The sequence below is a fragment of the Nicotiana tabacum genome, chromosome 19 (genome assembly GCF_000715075.1).
Source record: "Nicotiana tabacum cultivar K326 chromosome 19, ASM71507v2, whole genome shotgun sequence".
NCBI classification, from domain to species: Eukaryota; Viridiplantae; Streptophyta; class Magnoliopsida; order Solanales; family Solanaceae; genus Nicotiana; species Nicotiana tabacum.
The window spans coordinates 26,956,664-26,980,636 of NC_134098.1; the positions used below are offsets into that span (position 1 = coordinate 26,956,664).

The 23,973-nt window shown below is 37.6% G+C and overlaps 1 protein-coding gene across 2 annotated transcripts; it reads left to right on the forward strand.

Annotated features, from left to right (window-relative positions):
- Positions 1-1,157: 1,157 nt before the first annotated feature.
- On the forward strand, positions 1,158-22,209 carry LOC107790201 (uncharacterized). 2 transcript variants are annotated; one of them, XR_012703231.1, is made up of 8 exons: positions 1,158-1,385; positions 1,460-1,663; positions 2,748-2,856; positions 3,177-3,247; positions 3,556-3,621; positions 3,710-3,822; positions 12,491-12,607; positions 12,780-12,879. XR_012703231.1 is itself a non-coding variant. In XM_075239780.1 (8 exons), exons 1-8 carry the CDS (start codon positions 1,274-1,276, stop codon positions 22,046-22,048), a joined length of 873 nt encoding a protein of 290 aa, XP_075095881.1. In that variant the 5' UTR covers positions 1,159-1,273; the 3' UTR covers positions 22,049-22,209. The 2 variants fall into 2 exon arrangements, 1 of the variants encoding a protein (XP_075095881.1); XM_075239780.1 differs by lacking the exon at positions 12,491-12,607 and adding an exon at positions 21,951-22,209 and having other exon boundaries at positions 1,159-1,385.
- The last annotated feature ends 1,764 nt before the right edge of the window (positions 22,210-23,973 follow it).

Below are 23,973 nucleotides of genomic sequence, written 5' to 3' on the forward strand. Positions count from 1 at the left end.
CCACCAATTACTATCAACGATCACCACCATCAACTACCACTATATAACGCCAAACCACCACCAACCACTACTATATAATGCCAACCACGACTATCATTCACCATCACCGTTAGCTATTACTATCATCCACCATAACCATTAACATCTACCAACAATTACCACCACAGTTAAAACCATTATTGTCAGCCACCACCACTAGCTACTACCCACAATCACCACCAACAATGATCCCCCAATCGACATCCAAACCATTATCATTCATTACCATAACCACCAACTACTCCATTATTTTTAACAAATTTTTTGTTGATATATTATTAGATTAAGTAGTATGTTATTTAAATTTTATATTTATTAATTTTAAAATAAAGATAATTTTATATATTTAGATGTTGAAAAATCAAAGAGTCTTAAATTTTTTAATTTTCACATCTTAAAATACATCTTGATCTTCAGAGGTGTATTCAGATTCAAACGTCTCAATCTTAATATTCAGATATACATTTCGACGTCTTAATAATCTTAATTTTAAAAAAGGCCCAAGTGTGAGGATGATATGTTCTTTACCCGATTTATATTGAGAAACAGAAAAGCTTTAAATTTATATGATTTTAATATAGCATTGGGGTTGTCATACACGAGTTACATACAAATATTCGAATGTCGTAAAAGAATCTTTTACTCTACATAGTTATTTGTCTAAGTTTTCAATGAAAAACAATACTGTGTCAATTCATATTTAAACTATATTTATAAATATTTTTGTTCTATTAAGGATGAGAGATCTTATTTTCAAAAGGAATAATTGCACTTTGAATTCTTTAGTTATTGGTAAATTATGAGTTTAGTCCTTGTAATACTTAATTAACTTATTTAACATAGAATAATTAAAATATAGGTCCATTTATGTATGAAATATGTGATATTTAGATTATTTTTTAGAATCATATTATCTTCAAATATGGAATAACAATACAAATTTAACATTACAGAACTAATAAGTTGTTAATTTTGTGAAGATACACGAGAAAAAGGATCAAAAGTGCAAATTGCAATCAATTAAAGGCTAAATGTGCTTAGCCACATATTACAAGGACCAAAATGAAAATATATTACTATTTTAGGAACTAAAAGGTAAATTTCCTCGTTCAAAATGATTTCCATCCTTTGTTTGTTTCCCTGCCCCTTTTCTCCAAATCCGAAAAATCTTCACTCCCGCGTAGAACTAGAACCCAATAGGCAATAGCTTCTTCTCCTTTTCCTCAAGCTTAGAATGGACGAGTCTATAGGCAAATTCTGCAAAACCCTAGCCATTTTCTGTAACAATCTCCAAAACAGCTGCCACGCTCTCAAAGAGTCCCTTGATCGTCGTCCCATTCCTCTTGGTATAATTAACTTTCCTAATAAAGTTTTTCCTTTTTTTTCTTTAATATTATTGAAAAATAATGTTTGTATACAGATTCTGCATCGACGACCTTTGTGCAAAGCCTGAACCAGAGAGTATCGTCACTGAGCGGTGACCTCAACGTGCTGGAGTCCATGTCTTGTGAAACGGTGTCGTTTGAGGAGCTACTCGGCCATTGCAATGAAGTATTCAAAATGAACCAAACTCATCTTCTTTCCCTCCAGGACCGTCTCCATAATCTTGGTTATATTTCTTCTGGTAAGTAAATTCAGTCTATCAATTAGTCAATGTTGTCGTCCGCTATATGATTCTTTAGTGATAATTCTATTCCATTCAAGTCTAAATCATCAAAATTCTCCTTTGGTTATAAAAAATTGGAGTTAAGTTAAATAAACTGACATTGTAATTTTTTTGACACTATTACAGTATTACTCTAGTTTAACCTGTTTTAACAAGTTGGTTCTCATTGTTATCAGGTTACCAATTAATTTTTATCATGTAAGTGACCTAACTGTGTAAATATTTTTAAACCATCAGCTCAAAAAACTTAAACTCCAAGAATTTGTCCTGGCAAATTGGGGACCCTAAACCTAGAGATTTTGTCAATTTCACGCTTATCTGATTAACACCAGACCTACTATAAGTGTAACAATAATAACTAAACATTAATCCCAAGTGGATGGTATTACCTATGTGAATCTTTTCTTTTCATTGTATCATTTCATCAGCCAAGTGTACACACTGATTTCGAGTGATTGTCGGTCTTTTGAGTGTCACGTACCCGTATTGAATTTCCTGCTAAGTTTCACATGAAGTTTTAAAATATTTTTAAATCGGGGAATGCTCATTAGAGCTAGTATTATTGTTATGTACCTTCTGTTGTGATCACAGATGCGTTTGACTTGTGGTTTTTGGTAGAGGTGGTGTATTATTGTCTACCTTTTTGATTGCGCACATAAATTGTGCCAGATTGGGACCTCTTATGAAATCTTCAAAACAATTATATGTAAATGTGTGATGTGACAAATAACCCTATGGTCAAAAAACCAGTACCGAGTCCGCAGAAGTCCAAGGGAAAAAGCTCTAAATTCTTTGTTACAGAAATTTTCAAAATTTTAAATAGGGAACGCCCACTGGAGCTAGTATTAGCATTGTGTATTTTGTACCTTTTACTTTATCACCAATGTATTTTGTATGTTGTAACATGTAAGATTGCCATACTGGGGAATATGAGGAGTTCTGGTTCTCTTTTAACATTCTGCCTTAACTTTGAATGATTAATCATTTTATTTTGTTTAGTAATTACTTATTGGCTGGTTTGCTATTTTCTTTGCTGCACAAGTCGATCTTATTGATGAAGACAGTGAAGGAGAAGAAGAAGATGCACAAGTTTGGGAAGATTTATCACCTGACCGCAGCTTAGACTTGAAGAAAATTGAAGATGATCCTTTGTATCCTTTATGATTGTTTTATCTCATTTAATTAAGCACAAGTCTTCTACTTGAATCCTCGTAAACTTTTCGTCTTTTAGCAGAATCACAGTAATGGATATTCTTGCACTTGGTGAATTCAGTGAAGCTCCATGCTCGACATGTCTTTCTTCTCCCAGAAAATCAGGGGTTTTCACTTGTTTTCATCTCTCCTGAAAAAAAAAACAAAATAATCTGATGAACAAAGAAGAAATTCAGCACCATCAACTTGCATATAATTGAATTTTGAACGATTGTTTTGAAGAAAGGAGATTATTGTCTGTGCTACTTAACATTTTTAGGCTGGATGATTCTCTGAATTTGCAGAACCTTGGTCTTTCTGATGTTTGCCTAGCTACCATAGCATCTGAAGGTGGGTTTCATACTAGAAACCAAGTTTCCATATCTGGATGGAATATTAAGAATTTTTTTTTGAGGTGTGAATTGCATTAGATTCTTCACTTGTAGATTTATATTACATATGTGATGTTCATTCCCAATGGGCATCATAAGGATGTATATCGACATATGAGTAAAAATTATTTCCCATTTTCTTTCAAACTATGCTTTAGATTTTGTTTGGAGGAGGAAAGTTTCTAGATGGCTTTGCTCTAGTTTTCATGTATGATATGTTCTAACTTGAGATATTTTCCTTTGTCTCTTCTGTATTCTGATTTGCAGCTAACACTATATATGAGAAAGAGGGATTATATCTATCAACTGAGAAGAAGCAGGACAGTAGTGATGGTACAAAACTTGGCCCTCCACACCATTGCCTTGGTAGGCTTAGTACAACATGGTGTCTAAGATGTGTTTCTTGCCTTTCTGAACACAGGGAAAATGAATGATGAATTAAAGTCATCTGAAGATATTCAGTCGTTGATAACTGTGTCAGAAGATGACTATGAAAACCTCCCCAAACATTTGAAGAGTTTAGCTTCATGGCAGGTGAGGTTTCGCTATTGGTGATCTCATTTTCTTGATAGTCTTATCCTAAAGACAAAAGGTATTTTAAAGTAGACACTGAGCAGACTAAGGAATATGCTCTGATGCAAATATTCACGCATGAGGATTTTACTAGTTAGATAAAATTTCAACATGACCTACATTGGAATATGGAAAATATGCGTAAAAAGTTTGTCTAGCAACTAAAAAGAAGAAGTACGCAAGTATTATCTTAGTAGCTTTGGAAGGTGGCATGACCTTGTGCTTTAAGATCTTTATAAGAGAAGTTGCTGAGGCATCTAAAGGAATGTCAATTATTAAAAGCTAAAGTATAACAACTTCAAAACAATGTTTACTTCCATCAAGTGTTACCTTAATTGATTTGAACCTCAAGTGATTTATGTAGGACAACTATCTAAAAGGTGGCATCAGATTTGGATGTTATACAAAAAGTAACTATGACACTTAGGCAAAGTGCTTCTTCTTCTACAGATAGGTAAAATGCGGGTACTTCCTTCAGTCTTAGGAGTAACATGGTCAGTGTGGATTCATATAACTGACCCCAAATTGTTCGGGGTTGGGGTTGAGGCTTAGTTATTGTTTTTCCTTCAGTCTTAGGTTGTGGCACATAACCTTTGAACAGTGAGAATACACACTAGATCTACGTTTTATATGCTAAAGTTCATGATTTGTTTTTCCTTTCAAATTGACGAAGCTTGATAAAATATCAAGAGAAGAAAAAGGTACCACCTTTTATCTTCTCTTTCCTTTTCCTTTTTCTTTTTTTCCGCTTTCCCAACTTCTTTCTCTCTTCTTGTTTTCCCGCCATGGAGCACAAAAAAGTGGAATGTGAATGAAACTTATAAAGAGTATGCCAGATCTATTGTACCGAATCGTGTCAAAAATATTCTAGACATTTTGTTTTAACTGGGAGATTATTTTGTAGTAATAGAACCTTGTAAATTAGAATTGACCTCATTAGAATAGGTTAGCAACTTCTATATAACGAGACACCATGTGTTGAGTTTTTCTATAATCAAGAAAAATAGTTATCTACTTATCTCTTTATTTCACAGAGTATCAAAGCTAAGGAGGGAAAATATCAGAGTCTAGGTCGACTTAGTCAACATAATACTTTTTAGAAAATTTTATGAAGTGGTTCATTCACTACCTTGAACTTTGTGTTAGTCACGTTACCAAATCTTCAATCAACCATATTAGGTGTTTGGTCTTGGCACTGATCCAAACCGTACACTATTGTACCATAGGATGCGCCTGCAAGTGCCGCCACAGTCTCAGCCACTCGCTAGAGTGTAAAGTCACATGGACACGTGCCAAACCCGTCCCAATTGGTGCCATATGTATGGAATGTCAGCAACACATGGCATTTGTCAGTCCATGCCAATGCGATGTAAATACTCCTCTCAGCTTCCAGCGTGTCAGTCCAGTCAGCTAAGTCCACGTGGCTGTGCTTATTGTCCTAGATGTTATCCAGTCAGCACATAAACCACGTAATTTGACATGTCATTTATCCTGTTAGAGTGCCACCTTAGCAGTTTCAGACATCAAAAAAATCCAGTAAGTACCTCCCCAGTTTTTGATTTCTCTGGGTCCATTTTTGCGAGTCAAAATTTTCAATCTTATCCTAAACAACAAAGTGAAAAAAAATATATTATGTATTTAATCCAGATCTTACTTCCTCGAAGAATTAGATTCTTACATAAAGATCTCGTTCTTTAGAAAACTGCCACAAGTCCATCGTGGTGAAAGAATGACTATGAAATTATATTGCTACATCCACATATAACGTGGGAGACATGTCTACGGTTCTCACATCTTCTAATTGGTTAATTGTATGCCTTCCTCTGTTATCCAAAATACATAGTTTTATTCCCACATTCACAACACGTGTTTTGTTCAACTTAATCCCTTGGAGAGATAAGTTTTATTCCCACATTCACATCACATGTTTTGTTCATAACTTAATCCCTTGGAAAGACAAATTAACTCCTTGCTCTCAAATATGTGTTTCATGGTTATTCTCAGATTCAGAAGGGATATCGACATGCCGCTGCAGTTCAACTGGCTTGTGTTATTACCTTATGTCAGTTGAGATCACCTTTTCTCAGACTTAACCTTAATTCACATCTTTTTCTGACTATCTTGACATCTCTCATGCCTTACACAAACCTTTTTTTGAAGTCTCTATATGCACACTTCCTTCTGCTCTCACAACAATCATTCTCCTCTAACATCTCCTACAATTTCTCTAGCTCCACCTCAGTTGACTTATTATCGTCGCAATCACTGCATATCGTGTCCAAAAGATGACATGCCCTGCATCACATCCCTTCATGTTGTGGATTTATCTCCCTAGTCCTCCTATTGCCCTTAAGAAGATATTTGCTCCACTTAATTAATCCCAATTATGTCTTCTTGAGTGATCATCATATATCATCTCATCATTATGGCTTTGTATCATCCTTGTCTTCTGTTTGTACCCTAAGCTACATGTGAATCCCTCTCTCATCCAGGATGCTGATATGCTATGATTGAGGAGATGTCTATTTTACACCGTAGTGGTACTCCTCCAAGTAAATCTACTATTGGTTGTCAGTGATTATATGCGGTCAAAGTTGGCTTTGATGGTACAACTAATTGACTTAAGACATGTCTAGTGCCAAGGGTTACACTAAATTTTTTCAGATATCTCAATCATACTGTTAGTTTACAGTATGTATATAGTGTAGTATTGTCCCACATTGGTAGAGGAGTAGTATGTCCTTGTATAGTATAGCTATAAATAAGGACCTCTTGTATTGTATTGTTCATCCAATATTAATAACATATTTTCTCCCGTGCCTTCTCACATGGTATCAGAGCAATTGTGAGAGATTTATCCCTGTGCATAAATTCCAGCGATTCCGGGAAAGGGAAATCGGTACTTTTTTTAAGGCTGTTTTCTATCTGCTTCATTTCTGTCAGTGTTGTGCAAAATCCAACACTACCACAAGAGTCGTCACTGTCCGGCGACCAAACCCCAGTGAAAAGCTCCGGCAACAGCCTCCTCACGCGCCACCAGAAGTTCACGCACATGAGCTCACGCGCCGGCGCGTACGACCACTTCTGGCCATTTTTTGAAAATCTTCCTTCAGAACAGTTGGGTCGCCTGGTAATTCCGATCCTACCCCTACTGTTTTCATTTCATTCTGACAACTTTGAGTTTTTTCCAACAGCTACAGTACTATTCCGACAACTACAGTAGATTCCGGCAGCTACAGTATTTCAGTATTCTGTGTCTGTTTTTCCATACACTGTTTCAGTGGATTACAGTTGATTCTTTCTCTTATTTGGTAATAATTTGCAACAATGTCTTTGGGATTTGATGCTTTTGGGTCTAGAAACATGAGTTCTGGAAGTTCTAGTGCTATTATTACCTCGGAACCTTTAATGGGAGGTTCAAACTATTTAGCTTGGGTTTCATCTGTCGAGTTGTGGTGTAGAGGTCAAGGTGTTCAAGATCATCTAATCAAACAGTCTAGCGATGAAGATCAAAAGGCAATAGCACTTTGGGCAAAAATCGATGCTCAGTTATGTAGCATCTTGTGGCGATCTATTGATTCCAAGTTGATGCCCTTGTTTCGTCCATTCCAGACATGTTATTTGGTTTGGGCAAAGGCACGCACCTTATACACTAATGACATATCTCGCTTCTATGATGTGATATCGCGGATGACAAACTTAAAGAAGCAGGAATTGGATATGTCTACTTACTTGGGTCAAGTACAGACAGTTATGGAGGAATTTGAGAAGTTGATGCCAGTTTCTGCTAGTGTGGAAAAACAACAAGAGCAACGACAGAAAATGTTTCTCGTTCTTACCCTCACTGGACTTCCTAATGATCTTGATTCAGTACGCGACCAGATTTTGGCTAGTCCGATTGTCCCGACAGTTGGTGAATTATTCTCTCGATTACTCCGCCTTGCTGCAGCACCAAGTCCACCAGTGATCTCATCACAGTTACTTGATTCCTCTGTTCTTGCATTCCAGACAATGAATGTTCGGGCATCTCAAACTATGGAGCATAGACGAGGAGGAGGTCGTTTTGGAAGATCTAGATCCAAGTGTTCTTATTATCACAAACTTGGACACACTCGTGAAATGTGCTATTCCTTACATAGTCGTCCACCCAAAAATGCTTACATTGCTCAGACCGAGACTCCAGGTAACCAGGGATTTTCTTTATCTAAAGAAGAATATAATGAGCTCCTTCAGTATCGAGCAAGTAAGCAGACATCTCCACAAGTAGCCTCAGTTGCTCAGACTGATACTCCTGTTACTGGTAATTCTTTTGCTTGTGTTTCCCAGTCTAGCTTTCTTGGCCCATGGGTCATGGACTCAGGCGCTTCTGATCACATCTCTGGTAATATATCACTTTTGTCAAATATTATATATTCACAGTCTATTCCCACTGTTACTTTAGCCAATAGATGTCAAACTAAGGCAAAAGGAGTTGGACAAGCTAATCCCTTGTCTTCTATCACCCTAGATTCTGTTCTTTATGTCCCTGGCTGTCATTTTAGTCTTGCATCTGTTAGTCGTTTGACTCGTGCCCTCCATTGTGGTATATATTTTATTGACGATTCTTTTATTATGCAGGACCGCAGTACGGGACAGACAATTGATACAGGACGTGAATCAGAAGGCTTTTACTACCTTAACTCACGCAATCCTTCCACAACATGTCTAGTTACAGATCCTCCAGATCTAATCCACAGACGTTTAGGACATCCGAGTTTATCCAAACTTCAGAAGATGGTGCCTAGTTTATCTAGTTTGTCTACATTAGATTGTGAGTCGTGTCAACTTGGGAAACATACCCGAGCCTCCTTTTCACGTAGTGTTGAGAGTCATGCAGAGTCTGTCTTCTCCTTAGTTCATTCTGATATATGGGGTCCTAGTAGAGTCAGTTCATCCTTGGGATTTCGTTATTTTGTTAGTTTCATTGATGATTATTCAAGATGTACTTGGCTTTTCTTAATGAAAGATCGTTCTGAGTTATTTTTTATATTCCAGAGTTTCTGTGCTGAAATCAAAAACCAAAAACCAATTTGGTGTTTCTATTCACATTTTTCGCAGTGATAATGCCTTAGAATATTTATCTTCTCAATTTCAGCAGTTTATGACTTTTCAAGGAATTATTCATCAGACATCTTGTCCTTATACCCCTCAGCAAAATGAGGTTGCTGAGAGAAAGAATAGGCACCTTATTGAGACTGCTCGCACACTTCTCATTGAATCTCGTGTTCCGTTGCGTTTTTGGGGCGATGCAGTTCTCACAGCTTGTTATTTGATTAATCGGATGCCTTCATCTCCCATCAAGAATCAGATTCCGCATTCAGTATTGTTTCCCCAGTCACCCTTATATTCTCTTCCACCTCGTGTTTTGGGAGCACGTGTTTTGTTCATAACTTAGCCCCTGGGAAAGATAAGTTAGCTCCTCGTGCTCTCAAGTGTGTCTTCCTTGGTTATTCTCGTGTTCAGAAGGGATATCGTTGTTATTCTCCAGATCTTCGTAGGTACCTTATGTCAGCTGACGTCACATTTTTTGAGCCTAAACCTTTCTTTACTTATGCTGACCACCATGATATATCTGAGGTCTTACCTATACCGACCTTTGAGGAGTTTCCTATAGCTCTTCCTCCACTTTCGACCATAGAGGTTTCATCCATACCAACCGTTGAGGAGTCTAGTGTTGTTCCCCCTAGTTCCCCAGCCACAGGAACACCACTCTTGACTTATTATCGTCGTTTGCGTCCTCCATCAGGCCCAACTGGTTCTCGTCCTGCACCTGACTTATCCGCTTAGCGATCCTGCAAGCTATAGGCGGCTGGTTGGAAAATTAAATTATCTCACAGTGACTAGACCCGACATTTCTTATTCTGTCAGTGTTGTAAGTCAGTTTATGAATTTTCCCTGTGATAGTCATTGGGATGCAGTTGTCAGCATTATTCGATATATAAAATCGGCTCCAGGCAAAGGGTTACTCTTTGAGGATCGAGGTCATGAGCAGATCATTGGATACTCAGATGCTGATTGGGCAGGATCACCTTCTGATAGACGTTCTACGTCTGGATATTGTGTTTTAGTAGGAGGAAATATGGTGTCCTGGAAGAGTAAGAAACAAAATGTAGTTGCTCGGTCTAGTGCAAAAGCAGAATATCGAGCAATGGCTATGGCAACATGTGAGCTAGTCTGGACCAAAAAATTGCTCAAGGAGTTGAAATTTGGTGAAATCAGTCGGATGAAACTTGTGTGCGATAATCAAGCTGCCCTTCATATTGCATCAAATCCGGTGTTCCATGAGAGAACTAAACACATTGAGATTGATTGTCACTTCGTCAGAGAAAAGATACTTTCAGAAGAGATTGCTACAAAGTTTGTGAGGTCGAATGATTAACTTGCAGATATTTTCACCAAGTCTCTCACTGGTCCTTGTATTGGTTATATATGTAACAAGCTCGGTACATGTGATTTGTATGCACCGGCTTGAGGGGGAGTGTTAGTTTACAGCATGTATATAGTGTAGTATTGTCCCACATTGGTAGAGGAGTAGTATGTCCTTGTATATTATAGCTATAAATAAGGACCTCTTGTATTGTATTGTTCATCCAATATTAATAACATATTTTCTCCCGTGCCTTCTCACAGATACATTCTCTCCCGTGGATAAAATTGCATATGTTCGCCTTTTTCTATCCATGCTTGCTGTTTGCCATTGGGTTCTTTATCAGTTGGACACATAATACTTTTCTCCATGGTGATTTTGAGGATGAAGTGTATATGGAGCAACCACATGATTTTGTTGCTCAGCGGGAGTCTAGTAGTCTTGTGTGTTGATTGCGTTAGTCCTTATATGGTTTGAAACAGTCTCCTCGAGCATTGTTTGGTAAGTTCAGCACAATTATTCAGAAGTTTGGTCTGACTCAATAGTGAGCCTGATCATTCTATATTGTGTCGACTTATTGCTCCAGATTCGTTTATTATTTGTAGTTTATATTGATGATATAGTTATCACGGACAATGGTCAAGATGGTATAACTAAACTATAGCAGCATCTTTTTGAATACTTCCGGACTAAGGATCTAGACAGATTGGAGTATTTCCTAAGCATTGAGGTAGTCTAAATTAGGAATTCTCATCTCATAGCATAAAGTATGCTTTAGACATTTTTGAGGAAATATGAATGCCAGGTGGTAGACCCATTAATACTAACATAGATTTGAATGCGAAGTTTACCGGTTCAGGGAGCCCCTTAGTGATCCTGGAAGCATAGACGGTTGGTGGGTAAGTTGTATTGTCTCACCGTGATACGGCCTGATATTGCTTTTCCAGTGAATATTTTATGCTAGTTTATGGACTCTATATGTGATAATCGTTGGGATGCAGTTGTTCGCATTCTTCGACAAGTAAAATCAGCCATAGGAAAAAGGATTACTTTTTGAGGATCGAGGCCATGAGCAGTTTGTCGAATACACATATGCAGATTTGGATAGACAAGTTCCGATGAACGGTCTACCTCTAGATATTGTATTCTCGTTGGGGGTAATTCAGTGTCTTATGAAAAGTAAGAAACAAAATGTGGTTGTCGATCTAGTGTAGAAGCAGTAAGTCGTGTGATGGCTCTGGCAACTTGTGAACTAGTTTTGATCGAACAATTACTCAAACACGCGATGAAATTTGCGTGTGATGATCAAGATGCTCTTCATATTGCATCGAATCAGGCGTTTCATGCGTCCACTTGAAAAAAAGATACTCATGAGATATTGTCACAAAGTTTGTGGAGTCAAATGATCAGCTTGCAGATATTTTCTCTAAGTCCTTTATTGGTACTCAATTTAGTTTCATTTATAACAAGTTTGGTACATACGACTTATATGCACTAGCTTGAGGGGGAGTTTAAGAATATTGTGTATATTAGTTAAAATCATTAAGGGAGATATTGCGTATTTGTAATTATGTAGCCTTGATTCCTTTCCTAGTTTAGAATAAGTGCATGTTCGATTAACACCAAATAGCTTGGGAGAATAGTCAAGAAGTGTTTTTCTATCAATCTCCTTTTCCTTGTTTCATTTCTCACAAGAACATCTCAAATGAACCTGTGATCTAAATGACATTTTCCCAAACCTAGTGTATCATGCTGAATTTTGTCAGCTTGTGAAGTTTTGGTAACATGGCCTTACTTTTGCGTAGGAGACTCCAAATAACTAACCGTTTGAACCGTAGGAAACTAGGCTTCAAGATCTACAGTTTTGTTTTAAAATTTTAACCAAATTCTTTTTATATTAAGTACTGTGTTTCTTCGAAGTTGAGGCATGATTCACTTGTTAGCGTAAGCACAAGTTTTCAACTCCTCTTGTTTCCAAAGCGGTCTAGGCTTAATATAAATTACACCAACACATCAAGCCTACATTTTTTCTCATGTTGTATGTGTGCACGTGTGTATTTGTGTGTGGGCATGTTAGAGTAGAGTCAAGTAATGGGCCAGTTGAGTTAAATATTAGATACTGTATTTATACTAATGTCACTGCTTGCCATTAGACTTTTTTCTTGCATTGTATTTACATCTGTGTTTCTTAGCTATTAGAACTATACTCTTTATGAAATTCAGGATAATCCATGATACTCCATTTGGAGTAATGCCCTTCCATTTTCTAGACATACAGAAGGGAAACCCTACTTTCAGCGATTACTCTACTGCTCTAAGCCTTGTAGAAGATGCTTATTTGTAAGTAGCTATACTTATTTTCGCCTTGACCGGCAAAATTGCTTTTTGGATCGTTGTAATGCTTTTCTTCCTTTTTTTAAATTTTCCTTGTGCTGTTTTATCTTTCTTGTTCTATTGTATTCATGTTCTATGGCTCCCACCCTCTCACTAAAGTGCTGAAATACTTATATAGGATTTAGTTGTTGCTGTTGAGAAGATGAACTCATTCCTCCGCACGAAAAAGACTAGGCCATACTCCTTCCAACAAGATGAAATTGCGGTATTAGATTTAGGTATGTGTTTTTCACCTTGTTACTTTTTCATTTTATATTTGTGTATATGTTAATTAAGGACATGGAAATGTAGTTGTCATTAACTGAATATTTACATTCTAGCGCCTTAGCTAATTGCTCTAAATAATTTTATGGTCTGGTTCCTCTGACAAAATTTCCACATGCCTTATTTTCGCTATTTCCTTTAGGGAAGATAGATTTGCATCTTGTCTATGGACTATGGATGCATTATTGGAAGATGCAGATCGCCTGAACTGTGAATTGGTTTAATCCAATATGCATTACCAATGTGTACCTTGTTGGTAATAATCATATTTTGCAGAAACGTTTCCAAGAATGTTAGTGTCATGGAAATATTATTCAGATTATTGTTATAAGGGTGAGCCTCTAGGAAATTTGAATACCATGGCCCTTTAACTGTTATCATGTGAAAGTATTTACTTCTTTCTCATTCACGTGGGAAGATGTTTTTGGACCTTGGTGGGTAATGGGACAAGAGGTTTGACTTTTTAATACTCTTTGTCGCAATAGATTAAAGGTTTGATGTTTTCGGTTCCAAAAAACACAGGATTCAGACACTCGAGTCCCATGATTACTTCGAAAACTTTAGTTGGTGGTTCTAACTATTTAGCTCGGGGCTCTTCTGTTGGATTATGTTGTAAGGGTCAATGCGTCCATGATCACTTGACTAGACAGCCTATAGATGTTGATGAGAAAGCTTGAGACTTTTTTTCCCACTTCAGTAATGGCAGACTCACCAGATGCCATGTCAATGATGCGTGGTCTATCAGTAGTTCGGTTGGTCCACATGTTCATGTTGTTACGTAGTTAGTCATGTATATAGTGTCTCACATCGGGAAGTAGATACCTATTATTATGTAATCACTGTATATAAATAGGGCGTTGTACAACACTTTAATTAATTAATAATATTTTCTCCCGTGCATTCTCACATGGTATCAGAGCAACTAATGAGAAATCCCCGCTGTGCAGTTACCAGCGAGTCTAGGACAGTCAGCGTGCCTTTTTTCCGGTGACTTTCAGGCTGTTTTTTTACGAAATCCCTTCTCCGGTAGGGTTTTTACGAAAAATAACACCGCCAGCAGGTGCGGATTTCTCAGACGACCAAACCCTAAAAAATCACACCGGCAGAACCCCTTCCACGCGCTCTCACGCGCCTCCAGAGCTTTTGATGCCGGTGGCACGTCAGACCCACGCGCCGGCACATGAACAGTGTTCCGGCCATTTTTTAGAAAAGTTTCTTCAGGACAGCCTTATCGCCTAGTAATTCCGACCAGGCCCATACTGTTTTCTTTTTATTTTGAGCGCTTTGAGATTTTTCCGGCGACTAGTAATTTTTCCGGAGTGAACAGTGAGTTTCCGGCGAGAACAGTAATTCCCAGATTTTTTTTGTTTTTTCCGACGCAATATTATAATGGCATTCATATCAGAAGCCTTTAACTCACAATCCGTTGGATCCAATGTATTGAATCCAATCCAGATGGTTTCTTTACCGGATTATATTGAGTTCCTTCAGTACAAAGCATGTAAACAGACATCTTCAGGGATAGCTTCCGTTGTTCAAACAGATAGAAGCGTGACTTGTGTCTCCCAATCTTCAACCTCTGAGTCTTGGGTTATCTGATCATATTTCTGGTAACAAATCTCTTTTCACTACTATTTCATGTTCTCAATCTCTCCCAACAGTCACAATGGCCAACGGGTCTCAAACCATGGCAACTGGAATAGGTCAAGCAAGTCCACTTCCTTCCTTACCTTTAGATTCAGTTCTTTATGTTTCCGGTAGTCCTTTTAATCTCATAGCCGTTAGTCTCTTAGCCAAATCACTTAAATGCTCTGCTTTATTTCTTGATGACCTTGTTTTTATACAGGAACACAGTACAGAGTAGATCATTGGTACCAGGCGTGAATCAGATGGACTTTATTACCTTATCCTTGCAAAATCATATGGACTCACATCTTGTCTTCATTCAACAACTTGTCCTGTTACCGATTCACCAGATTTATTACATAAACGGTTGGGACATCCCAATTTGTCAAAGCTTCAGAAAATGGTACCTGATTTATCTCACTTGTCCACTCTAGAGTGCGAGTCATGTCAGCTCGGTAAGCATACCCGCTCCCATTTCCCTCGGAGTCACCTTTTACTTTAGTCTATTCGGATGTTTGGGGTCCTAGTCGGGTCAGTTCTACCTTGGGATTCCGCTACTTTGTCAGTTTCATTGATGATTATTCCAGGTGCACTTGGATATTTTTGATGAAAAATCGATCTGAGTTGTTTTCTATTTTTCAAACGTTCCACGCTGAAATTTAAAATCAATTTGGGGTTTCTATCTGCACATTTCGTAGTGATAATGCCCTAGAGTATTTGTCTTCCCCATTTCAGCAGTTTATGAACTCTTATGGGATTGATTATTCATCAAACATCTTGTCCGTACACATCTCAATAAAATGGGGTAGCTGAAAGAAAGAATAGACATCTTATTGAAACTGCTCGTACCCTACTCATACAATCTCATGTTCTGTTGCGTTTTTGGGGGGATGCAGTTCTTACATCTTGCTATCTTATTAATCGTATGCCATCTTCTGCTATCCAGAATCAAGTTCCATTCTCTGTCCTGTTTCCCCACTTACCTTTGTTCTCTCTACCACCCCGAGTCTTTAGAAGCACGTGTTTTGTTCATAACCTTACTCCAGGAAAAGATAAGTTAGCTCCTCGTTCTCTAAAGTGTGTATTTTTGGGTTACTCGAGAACGCAAAAGAGGTATCGATGCTATTCTCCTGACCTCCAGCGGTACCTTATGTCCGCTGATGCCTGATGTTACCTTCTTTGAAACCCAATCATACTTTACAGGTCCAGGTAATCACTTAGATATTTCTGAGGTGCTACCAGTTTTATCTTTTAGAGATTCAGTCACTATCTCCCATTTATCTTCCTCTACAATTCCAGCTCCACCACCTACAGCTCCAGTTGTAGCTCCACCACCTATAGCTCCAGTTCCACCACCTAGTCCAGTTCAACCTTCTGTAGCTCCACCACTCTTGACTTATCATCGTCGTTCACGTCCTGCATCAGATTCTGCACCTACTCTGGACTTGTCTCTTCTTAGTCAACCAATTGCACTCCGCAAAGGTGTACGATCCACACTTAATCCTAATCACCATTATGTCGGTTTAAGTTATCATTGTCTGTTATCACCTCATTATGCTTTTATATCATTTTTGTCTATTGTTTCTATCCCTAAATCTACCGGTGAGGCACTATCTCATCCAGGATGGCGATAGGCTATGATTGACGAGATGTCTGCTTTACATGCGAGTGGCACTTGGGAGCTTGTTCCTCTTCCTTCAGGTAAGTCTACTGTTGGTTGTCGTTGGGTTTATGCAGTCAAAGTCGGCCCGGATGGCCAGATTGATTGGCTTAAGTCTCGTCTTGTTGCAAAAAGATACACTCAGATTTTTGGGCTTGATTATAGTGACACTTTCTCTCTCGTGGCTAAAGTAGCATCTATTCGTCTCTTTTTGTCCATGGCTGCTGTACGTCATTGGCCTCTTTATCAGTTAGACATTAAGAATGCTTTTCTCCACGGTGATCTTAAGGAAGAAGTTTATATGGAGCAACCACCTGGTTTTGTTGCTCAGGGGGAGTCTAATGGTCTTGTATGCCGATTGCGGAGGTCACTATATGGTTTGAAACAGTCCCCTCGAGCTTGGTTTGGTAAGTTCAACACAGTTATTCAGGAGTTCGGCATGACTCGTAGTGAAGCTGATCACTCTGTGTTTTATCGGCATTATGCTCCTAATCTGTGTATTTATCTGGTAGTTTATGTTAATGATATTGTTATTACTGGCAATGATCAGGATGGTATTACTAATCTGAAGCAACATCTCTTTCAGCACTTCCAGACTAAGGATCTGGGCAGATTGAAGTATTTTCTAGGTATTGAGGTCGCTCGGTCTAGCTCAGGTATTGTTATTTCACAGCGGAAGTATGCCTTAGACATTCTTGAGAAGACTGGAATGATGGGCTGCAGACCTGTTGAGACTCTTATGGATCCGAATGCTAAGCTTCTGCCTGGACGAGGAGTGCCTCTTAGAGATCCTACGAGATATAGGAGGTTGATTGGCAAATTGAATTACCTCACAGTGACTAGACCTGACATTTCTTTTCCAGTGAGTGTTGTAAGTCAGTTTATGGATTCTTCATGTGATAGTCACTTGGATTAAGTTGTTCGCATTCTTCGGTATATAAAGCCAGCTCCAGGCAAAGGATTACTATTCGAGGATCGAGACCCTGAGCAGATTGTTGGGTACACAGATGCTGATTGGGAAGGATCACCTTCTAATAGACATTCTACGTCTGGATATTGTGTTCTAGTAGGAGGTAATTTGGTCTCTTGGAAGAGCAAGAAACAAAATGTAGTTGCTCGATCTAGCGCCGAAGCCGAATATCGGGCCATGACTATGGCAACGTATGAGGTAGTTTGGGTCAAGCAGTTGCTCAAGGAGTTGAAGTTCGGAGAAATCAGCAAGATGGAACTGGTGTGTGATAATCAAGCTGCTCTTCATATTACGTCAAATCCAGTGTTCCATGAGAGGACTAAACACATTGAGATCGACTGTCACTTTGTCAGAGAAAAGATACTTTCAGGAGATATTGTTACAAAGTTTGTGAAGTCGAATGATCAGTTAGCAGATATTTTCACTAAGTTTCTTACTGGTTGTTGTATTAGTTACATTTGTAACATGCTCGGTACATATGATTTATATGCACCGGCTTGAGGGGGAGTGTTAAGTAGTTAGTCATGTATAGTGTCCCACATCGGAAAGTAGATATCTATTATTATGTAATCACTGTATATAAATAGGGCGTTGTACAACACTTTAATTAATTAATAATATTTTCTCCCGTGCATTCTCACACATGTCTTAACGTATCAAGGCTTGTTGTAAATTAGTTAACATCAGTCACATGACTCACATCTAAGCCTAAACCAATTGCAGCAGTGCCAAGAGCTTAAGTTTGGAAAATGTTGATAACTATTTCTGTCACGACCCAAATCTCATCAAGTCGTGATGACACCTAACTCAACCCGCTAGGTAAGCCTACCAACATATCTCACAGCTTGAACTGAAATCATCAAATAAATAATGGAATAAAAATGCGAAAATCAATACAACTATCCCAAGGACTGACAATACAAGTCATGAGTGACTAAGAATAGGAGTACAAAACTAATATGAAGAAACTTACATTTGGAATATAGATAAACAGAAATACAAGTCCCAAACTACCATGAACAAAATAGTAGCTTGCAACTGGAACGCTGGTACATCTTAAATGCTAGCCTTCGTCTTCCACAACAGCTTAGCTCCAAAATCTGCACGCAAGGTGCAAAAGTATAGTATGAGTACAATCGACCCTATGTACTCTTTAAGTATCAAAACTAACTTCAACGAAGTAGTGACGTGGTTTAGTCAAAAGATACTCACTTTATATAACCTGTGCAACTCATAAGCGTATACAATAATAGAGAAATATCCAAGAAATAGCCAAATAACATCGGATATCAGCAATAAGGTGCACAATTCAAGAAGAAAGTAATAAGCATGCTTTTCAAGTAACCAGATCAAAGCATGTACAAATGCACCAAATCTGCATATCAAGGAAATGTACACTAAATAACTTAACTCAAGTACTTTTACATGATCGCAAAGGGACTATGCATGATAAAGATCCATTTTCTCAGAAATTTTTCGATAGCATTTATATGATCTAACATGAGTCTACGTGTCAATGCATGATAAAGACTATATATACATCAAATCTGACACTCTCCAAGTGTTCAACAATCCGCTAATAAGTTCCATGCATATGAAAAATGCATGAATGTACATATGTCAATTTATGTATGAATGTTTCTACCCAAGTGTAGGATGTCAATATATGCTGAAGACTCAATCCTTTCCACATAATCAATACCAATACACACATTGTGCTCATAGGGCCCAAGGTACAATGGGTGATCACCTGGCTCCGGAGAGACAAATCCATATCCAAGCGCTGCACGGACAACTCACGTGCTACATAGACAACTCACATGCCAATAATAATATCACTCGCACAGACAACTCATGTGCCTTAAATATACCAATTTGCACGGCCAACTCACGTGTCATACTCAATATCAATACTAAAATAATCGCACGTCAGAAACCTCATGCCATAATCATCTCAACTACACGGACAACTCACATGCCATTATCTCAGTTCATATGAGAGAACCACATATAGAGATGTATACATATGAATAGGAGATAAGCATGTACGATACACATGTGCAGAGAAATAACTATGCAGGAATGTATGCATGAGTACAAGAGATGATCTCTAGGCATGAAGTGTGCCTATGTGTATCGTATGACTACAGCCCCAACCTATAATCCATCCTCCAAATAATCATTATGTCCAATTAAGATCAAAAGCCTAAATATAATCTCTAACATGAATATGGAAACTCAAGTCGTCATACAACAGTTAAGGTATATCACAAGAATAACAAGTATGGATGCACGTTTATAATATAACGTGTGACCATGACGCATATCAAGTATATCAACAATCTCAAAAATAGTCCATCGGGCTCAAATAAAATTTCATAAGTTAAAACATGATCTCTAGCATGAATGACTATGCCCACGTAGTCGTAAAATCAAATAGAGCATAAGTCAAGAAGAATACACATCCGATCTAGGCATAAAGAACCTCGCATATATGTCACCCTAAAAACACATAACACGTAGCAAATAATTCTATTTTTAGAAAATCATTCCCTCAATCGAGGCTTAGCAAGATACTTACCTTATCCGGGCTAGACTTCAACTCGTATCACATCTTTCCTTTGTTCTTGACCTCCAATTGCCCAAAACCTAACCAAATATCATTCAGGAAAGTCAAATAATGCTAAAAGAAGCAATCCCTATCAATAAAGCTTCAATCAAAATCCCCAAAAGTCAACAAAAATCAACACGGACCCACATTGTCAAAACCCGAAACCAAGACCAAATCTCAATGACCCATAACCCCATGAGTCCAAATATGTGATTATTTTTCAAATCCATTGTCCAAATCGATGATCAAAACCTCAAAATTCTCTTAAGTTGTAGAAAAGAAAATCCAAAATTACACTTTGAAATTTTATGTTTTAGGTATAGAAATCCATGAAAAATCAAGATATATGATCAAAATCAAGTAGAAATTAGTTACCCTCAAGATATGGGTGAAATCCATATCCAAAAAATCGCATATTCTCGTGCTCCAAAACTTAAAATAGTGAAAAATGAGCAATTTTCGAAATTCTGGACATAAAATACCCCTGACAGTAATTCCTTCTTCGCGATCACGACTGCTATTCATACGATCGCGATGCACAAACTGATCTAGGCCAAATTTCCTTCTATGCGATCGCATATGCTCCTCAAGCGATCGCGATGATCAGCCAGGCCCCCCTACACGATTGCGGTCAAACCCTCGCGACCATGGTGCACTTAACCTCCCCCGGCCCAGCTCCTCTACGCGAACGTGGACAAAACCCATGTGACCGTGATGCTGTACCAGCCAACACTTTGTGATCACGGTCCTCCTCCTCGCGACCGCGAAGAACAAAACTTCGCCTGCCAAGTTCCTTCTACGAGATCATGGCACAAGCCTTACGATCATGATTCACTTCACTGACACTAGAAACCAACAATTCCAAAATGGCTCAAAATGATCCGAAACCACCCCGAAATTCAGCCGAGCCCATTGGGACCCCGTCCAATCTCACTAACTAATCTGTATACCTTCCACGAACTTGTCCAAAGTACTCAAAACACGAATAACAACATCAAAACCAAGAATCAAAGATCAATCCAAATTGTGAAATTCTCTTAAGTTCGTAAATTCCAACTTTCAACTAGAAGCGTAAGAATCATTTCCAAGCCACCCGAGGCCCGAACCAAATATATGTATAAGACCAAAATCATCATAGGAACCTATTGGAACCTTCAAATCACCAATCCGAGCTCGTTCACTCAAAAGTCAAATCTTGGTCAACTCTTTCAACTTAAAGCTTCCAAATTAAGAATTACTCTTCCAAACCGCTCCCAAACCTCTCGGAAAACAAAACTAACCATACTCGCAAGTTATAATACATTATATGACGCTACTCAAGGTCTCAAATCACAGAATGGAATGCTAGAACTCAAAATGACCGGTCAGGTTATTACAATTTCTCATACCTTGGGGGGAGGTTGGTCTTTCCTTGCGGTTAAGCGATCATTACCTTAGTAACATGATTTTCCGGGGTGTAGTTTGTTTGGGGGAAGTAGGTTGTCTTCATTGTTATTAGAAGCCTTATTGAGGGAAATATACTCTATACCGACTGGGAGTCATATTAAAACCAACTCATAAGGAAATTTACCCTATCTTGAGATTTATTTTGCAATTTGTGAATGATTCATTGTACCTACCACTTGATCCTCGTTTTGGTTGTCTTTTATTTTGTTGACTTTTATTCATTGCACCTACCCTAGCTAGTTTCCACTTGGTATACTTGTTATACTTATCTTAGAACTGAATGAACATATCAAACAAGAGCGAGACATTCAATGTCAAGCAAACTATTTAGGAGATCAATTCTTTTAGGTGCAACTGGTTGGTCATTTAGTCCATCTTTTAGTCCTAAAAATTCTCAGGCAAGCAGTCCGTAAAATGGATTATCATCTATCAACTATGCGGATTCAGCTCTAACTTTAGGTATGATATAAAAGGATCTGTTGTTACTTGATATAATATTGAGCTTGCATGTATGTCCGTAAAAGTATGTGTGCTATTTTTAACCTATGTTTACAACACTGCAGATATTGCTCACAAGGAAATCAAAATAACCAATAATCTCCTTTCCGTTTATTTCCCTTCTTTAGTTGAATTGTTTTAAAATGTTCTTTTGTTCTTTTCTTTTCCAGCCATAATAACTAGCCATAGAGTAATTGGTTCTTTGTTGGTGCAGGGCATAAAGCTAGATCTTATCTGCTGCTGCTCATAAATATGAGTCGAGTAATAGTAGAGACAAGTGGTGGCTTGATTTGTTATAGAATCTTATACTAGTGTGCATTGACTGCAGAGATGAAACTCATTGATGTTAACAAGTTAGGAATATTCAGCTGAAGTGTGTGTTTTTAATGATATGATCTTCTTGATCAAAAAAAAAAGGGCATAACAATATTTAATGCCCATTTAGTATGGTATTAAAGGCTCATTTATTTGCATCTTGAAGTGCTTACGTTGTTCAAAATTCTTACTATCTGTTTTGCTACCTCCCACCAACTCATATGCTAGGAAATTTTGTCTGCCAAAATTTAGCAAATGAAAAGCAATTTTCTTCTAGTGTTTTTTTTTTGTTTTTGTTTTTGCTGTGATCTGAATTCAAGTCTCCGTAAGAAAGAAACAGAGAGTTGGGTGTTCATATCCAATTCTTTAATTGTCTTCCCCTTTGTCCACCTTGCAAGCTTTGTGTTTGATTATTAGTGGGGATGGGTGGGGATAGATAGTTAACTGATGATTAGTACACTCCAATTTACAAAACACGTAATTACATGCTATAATAACATTCAAAAGTTTTTTTTAAAAATAAATATATATTTCATTAAATATAAATTTTCCCCTTAAACCTACTATTTTGTTGCTCCTATTGTCATGAGAATATTTTATGAGGATGACTTGTTACAACAATTTTGTATTTAACTAGTTTTTTCTACTTATTAGTTAAAGTATTTTTTCATGTTTTTATAAATTTTTTCATTATTTTATAAACAAGACATAATAAATTCTAGATTATATTTACATGAATTGGATAAAAATAAATTTACAGTTGGATCTTCTATTAATTAATTCAAATAAATTTTTTTTATGTAGTACCATTTATTCTTTTGCAACATTCGTTACACAACTAAAACTATATAGTTAACAAAACGATTTGACAGGGATGAGGAGGGTGCACATCATAGGGATTCACATTTTGTGATAAAAAGAGATACTCATGCTTACTTTGCTAAATCCTACGAGCTTTCTAACAGAGGCGGCTTTATACCAAGAGGCTCGAATCGAGTCCTATGTTTAAGGATAACATAGAGCATTTCTAAGAGAAGACCAAACATAAAGCTCCATCATTCAAGTGATATCTTCATGGAAGAATGCCACTAATCACTCAAAACCCTATTAAGTCCAAGATTTCCTCACTGAGAAATTGATAGTGATACAAGTTGCTATTTGCTCCTTCATTGATCGTTGTGGTGGTTGGTGCTTTATTGTGCTTAATAGGAGTAATTCCATCTGTAGTAGTATGACATGGCTGTACGATTCTTCCTTCTACAAATTTGGCAAGGGATTTGTAATTGTCGTTCCATTTGATTGTTTGATTGTTAGCTCTCCAAATGATTTCTGATTTTGGTTGCTTGGCTTGAAGCCAAATCCTCTGCCTCTTCCTTGTCTTCTTCCTCCATAGAAATTTCCTCTCTTCCTCTTCCTCCTCCAAAGGAGCCTTGGGTTCAGTTTGACTACTTGATTAACACAATCCTTTTCTTCATCTTCTTCTCTCATGTCAAAACCCTTAATGCATTAAAAATTGAGTAAAAGTAAGGATATGGAGGTTTACCCAATATTACCATTCTTAAAAATTTGTACTTGCTTCCGGATCTTTAGCAAAACTTATAATTTTGCTATCTTCATCTAAAGATTTGTGTATAGTTGTAACAACCACAACAACAACATTTTTAGTATAATCTCACGAGTGGGGACTTGGGAGGGTAGTATGTACACCTTACCCCTACCTTGTGCAGGTAGAAATATTATTTCCGATAGACTCTCGGCTCAAGACAAACATAAATACAACAGTTTAGAAAAGGAAATACAGTAATGAAGAAGTCAAAAAAAGAAGAAGCAGTGCCAACAACAAAATAATAATATAACCAAAGAAGTAACAACATCAAGTAGTAGTAGACAATCTTAAAATAAGGAAATACTAGAATAATACA

Excerpts from the sequence above, each read along its gene's own strand:
- LOC107790201 (XM_075239780.1), top strand. The coding sequence starts at position 1,274 with ATGGACGAGTCTATAGGCAAATTCTGCAAAACCCTAGCCATTTTCTGT. Across the intron at positions 1,386-1,459 it reads TCGTCGTCCCATTCCTCTTG|ATTCTGCATCGACGACCTTT; the intron begins GTATAATTAACT and ends GTTTGTATACAG. Across the intron at positions 3,248-3,555 it reads AGCTACCATAGCATCTGAAG|CTAACACTATATATGAGAAA; the intron begins GTGGGTTTCATA and ends TCTGATTTGCAG.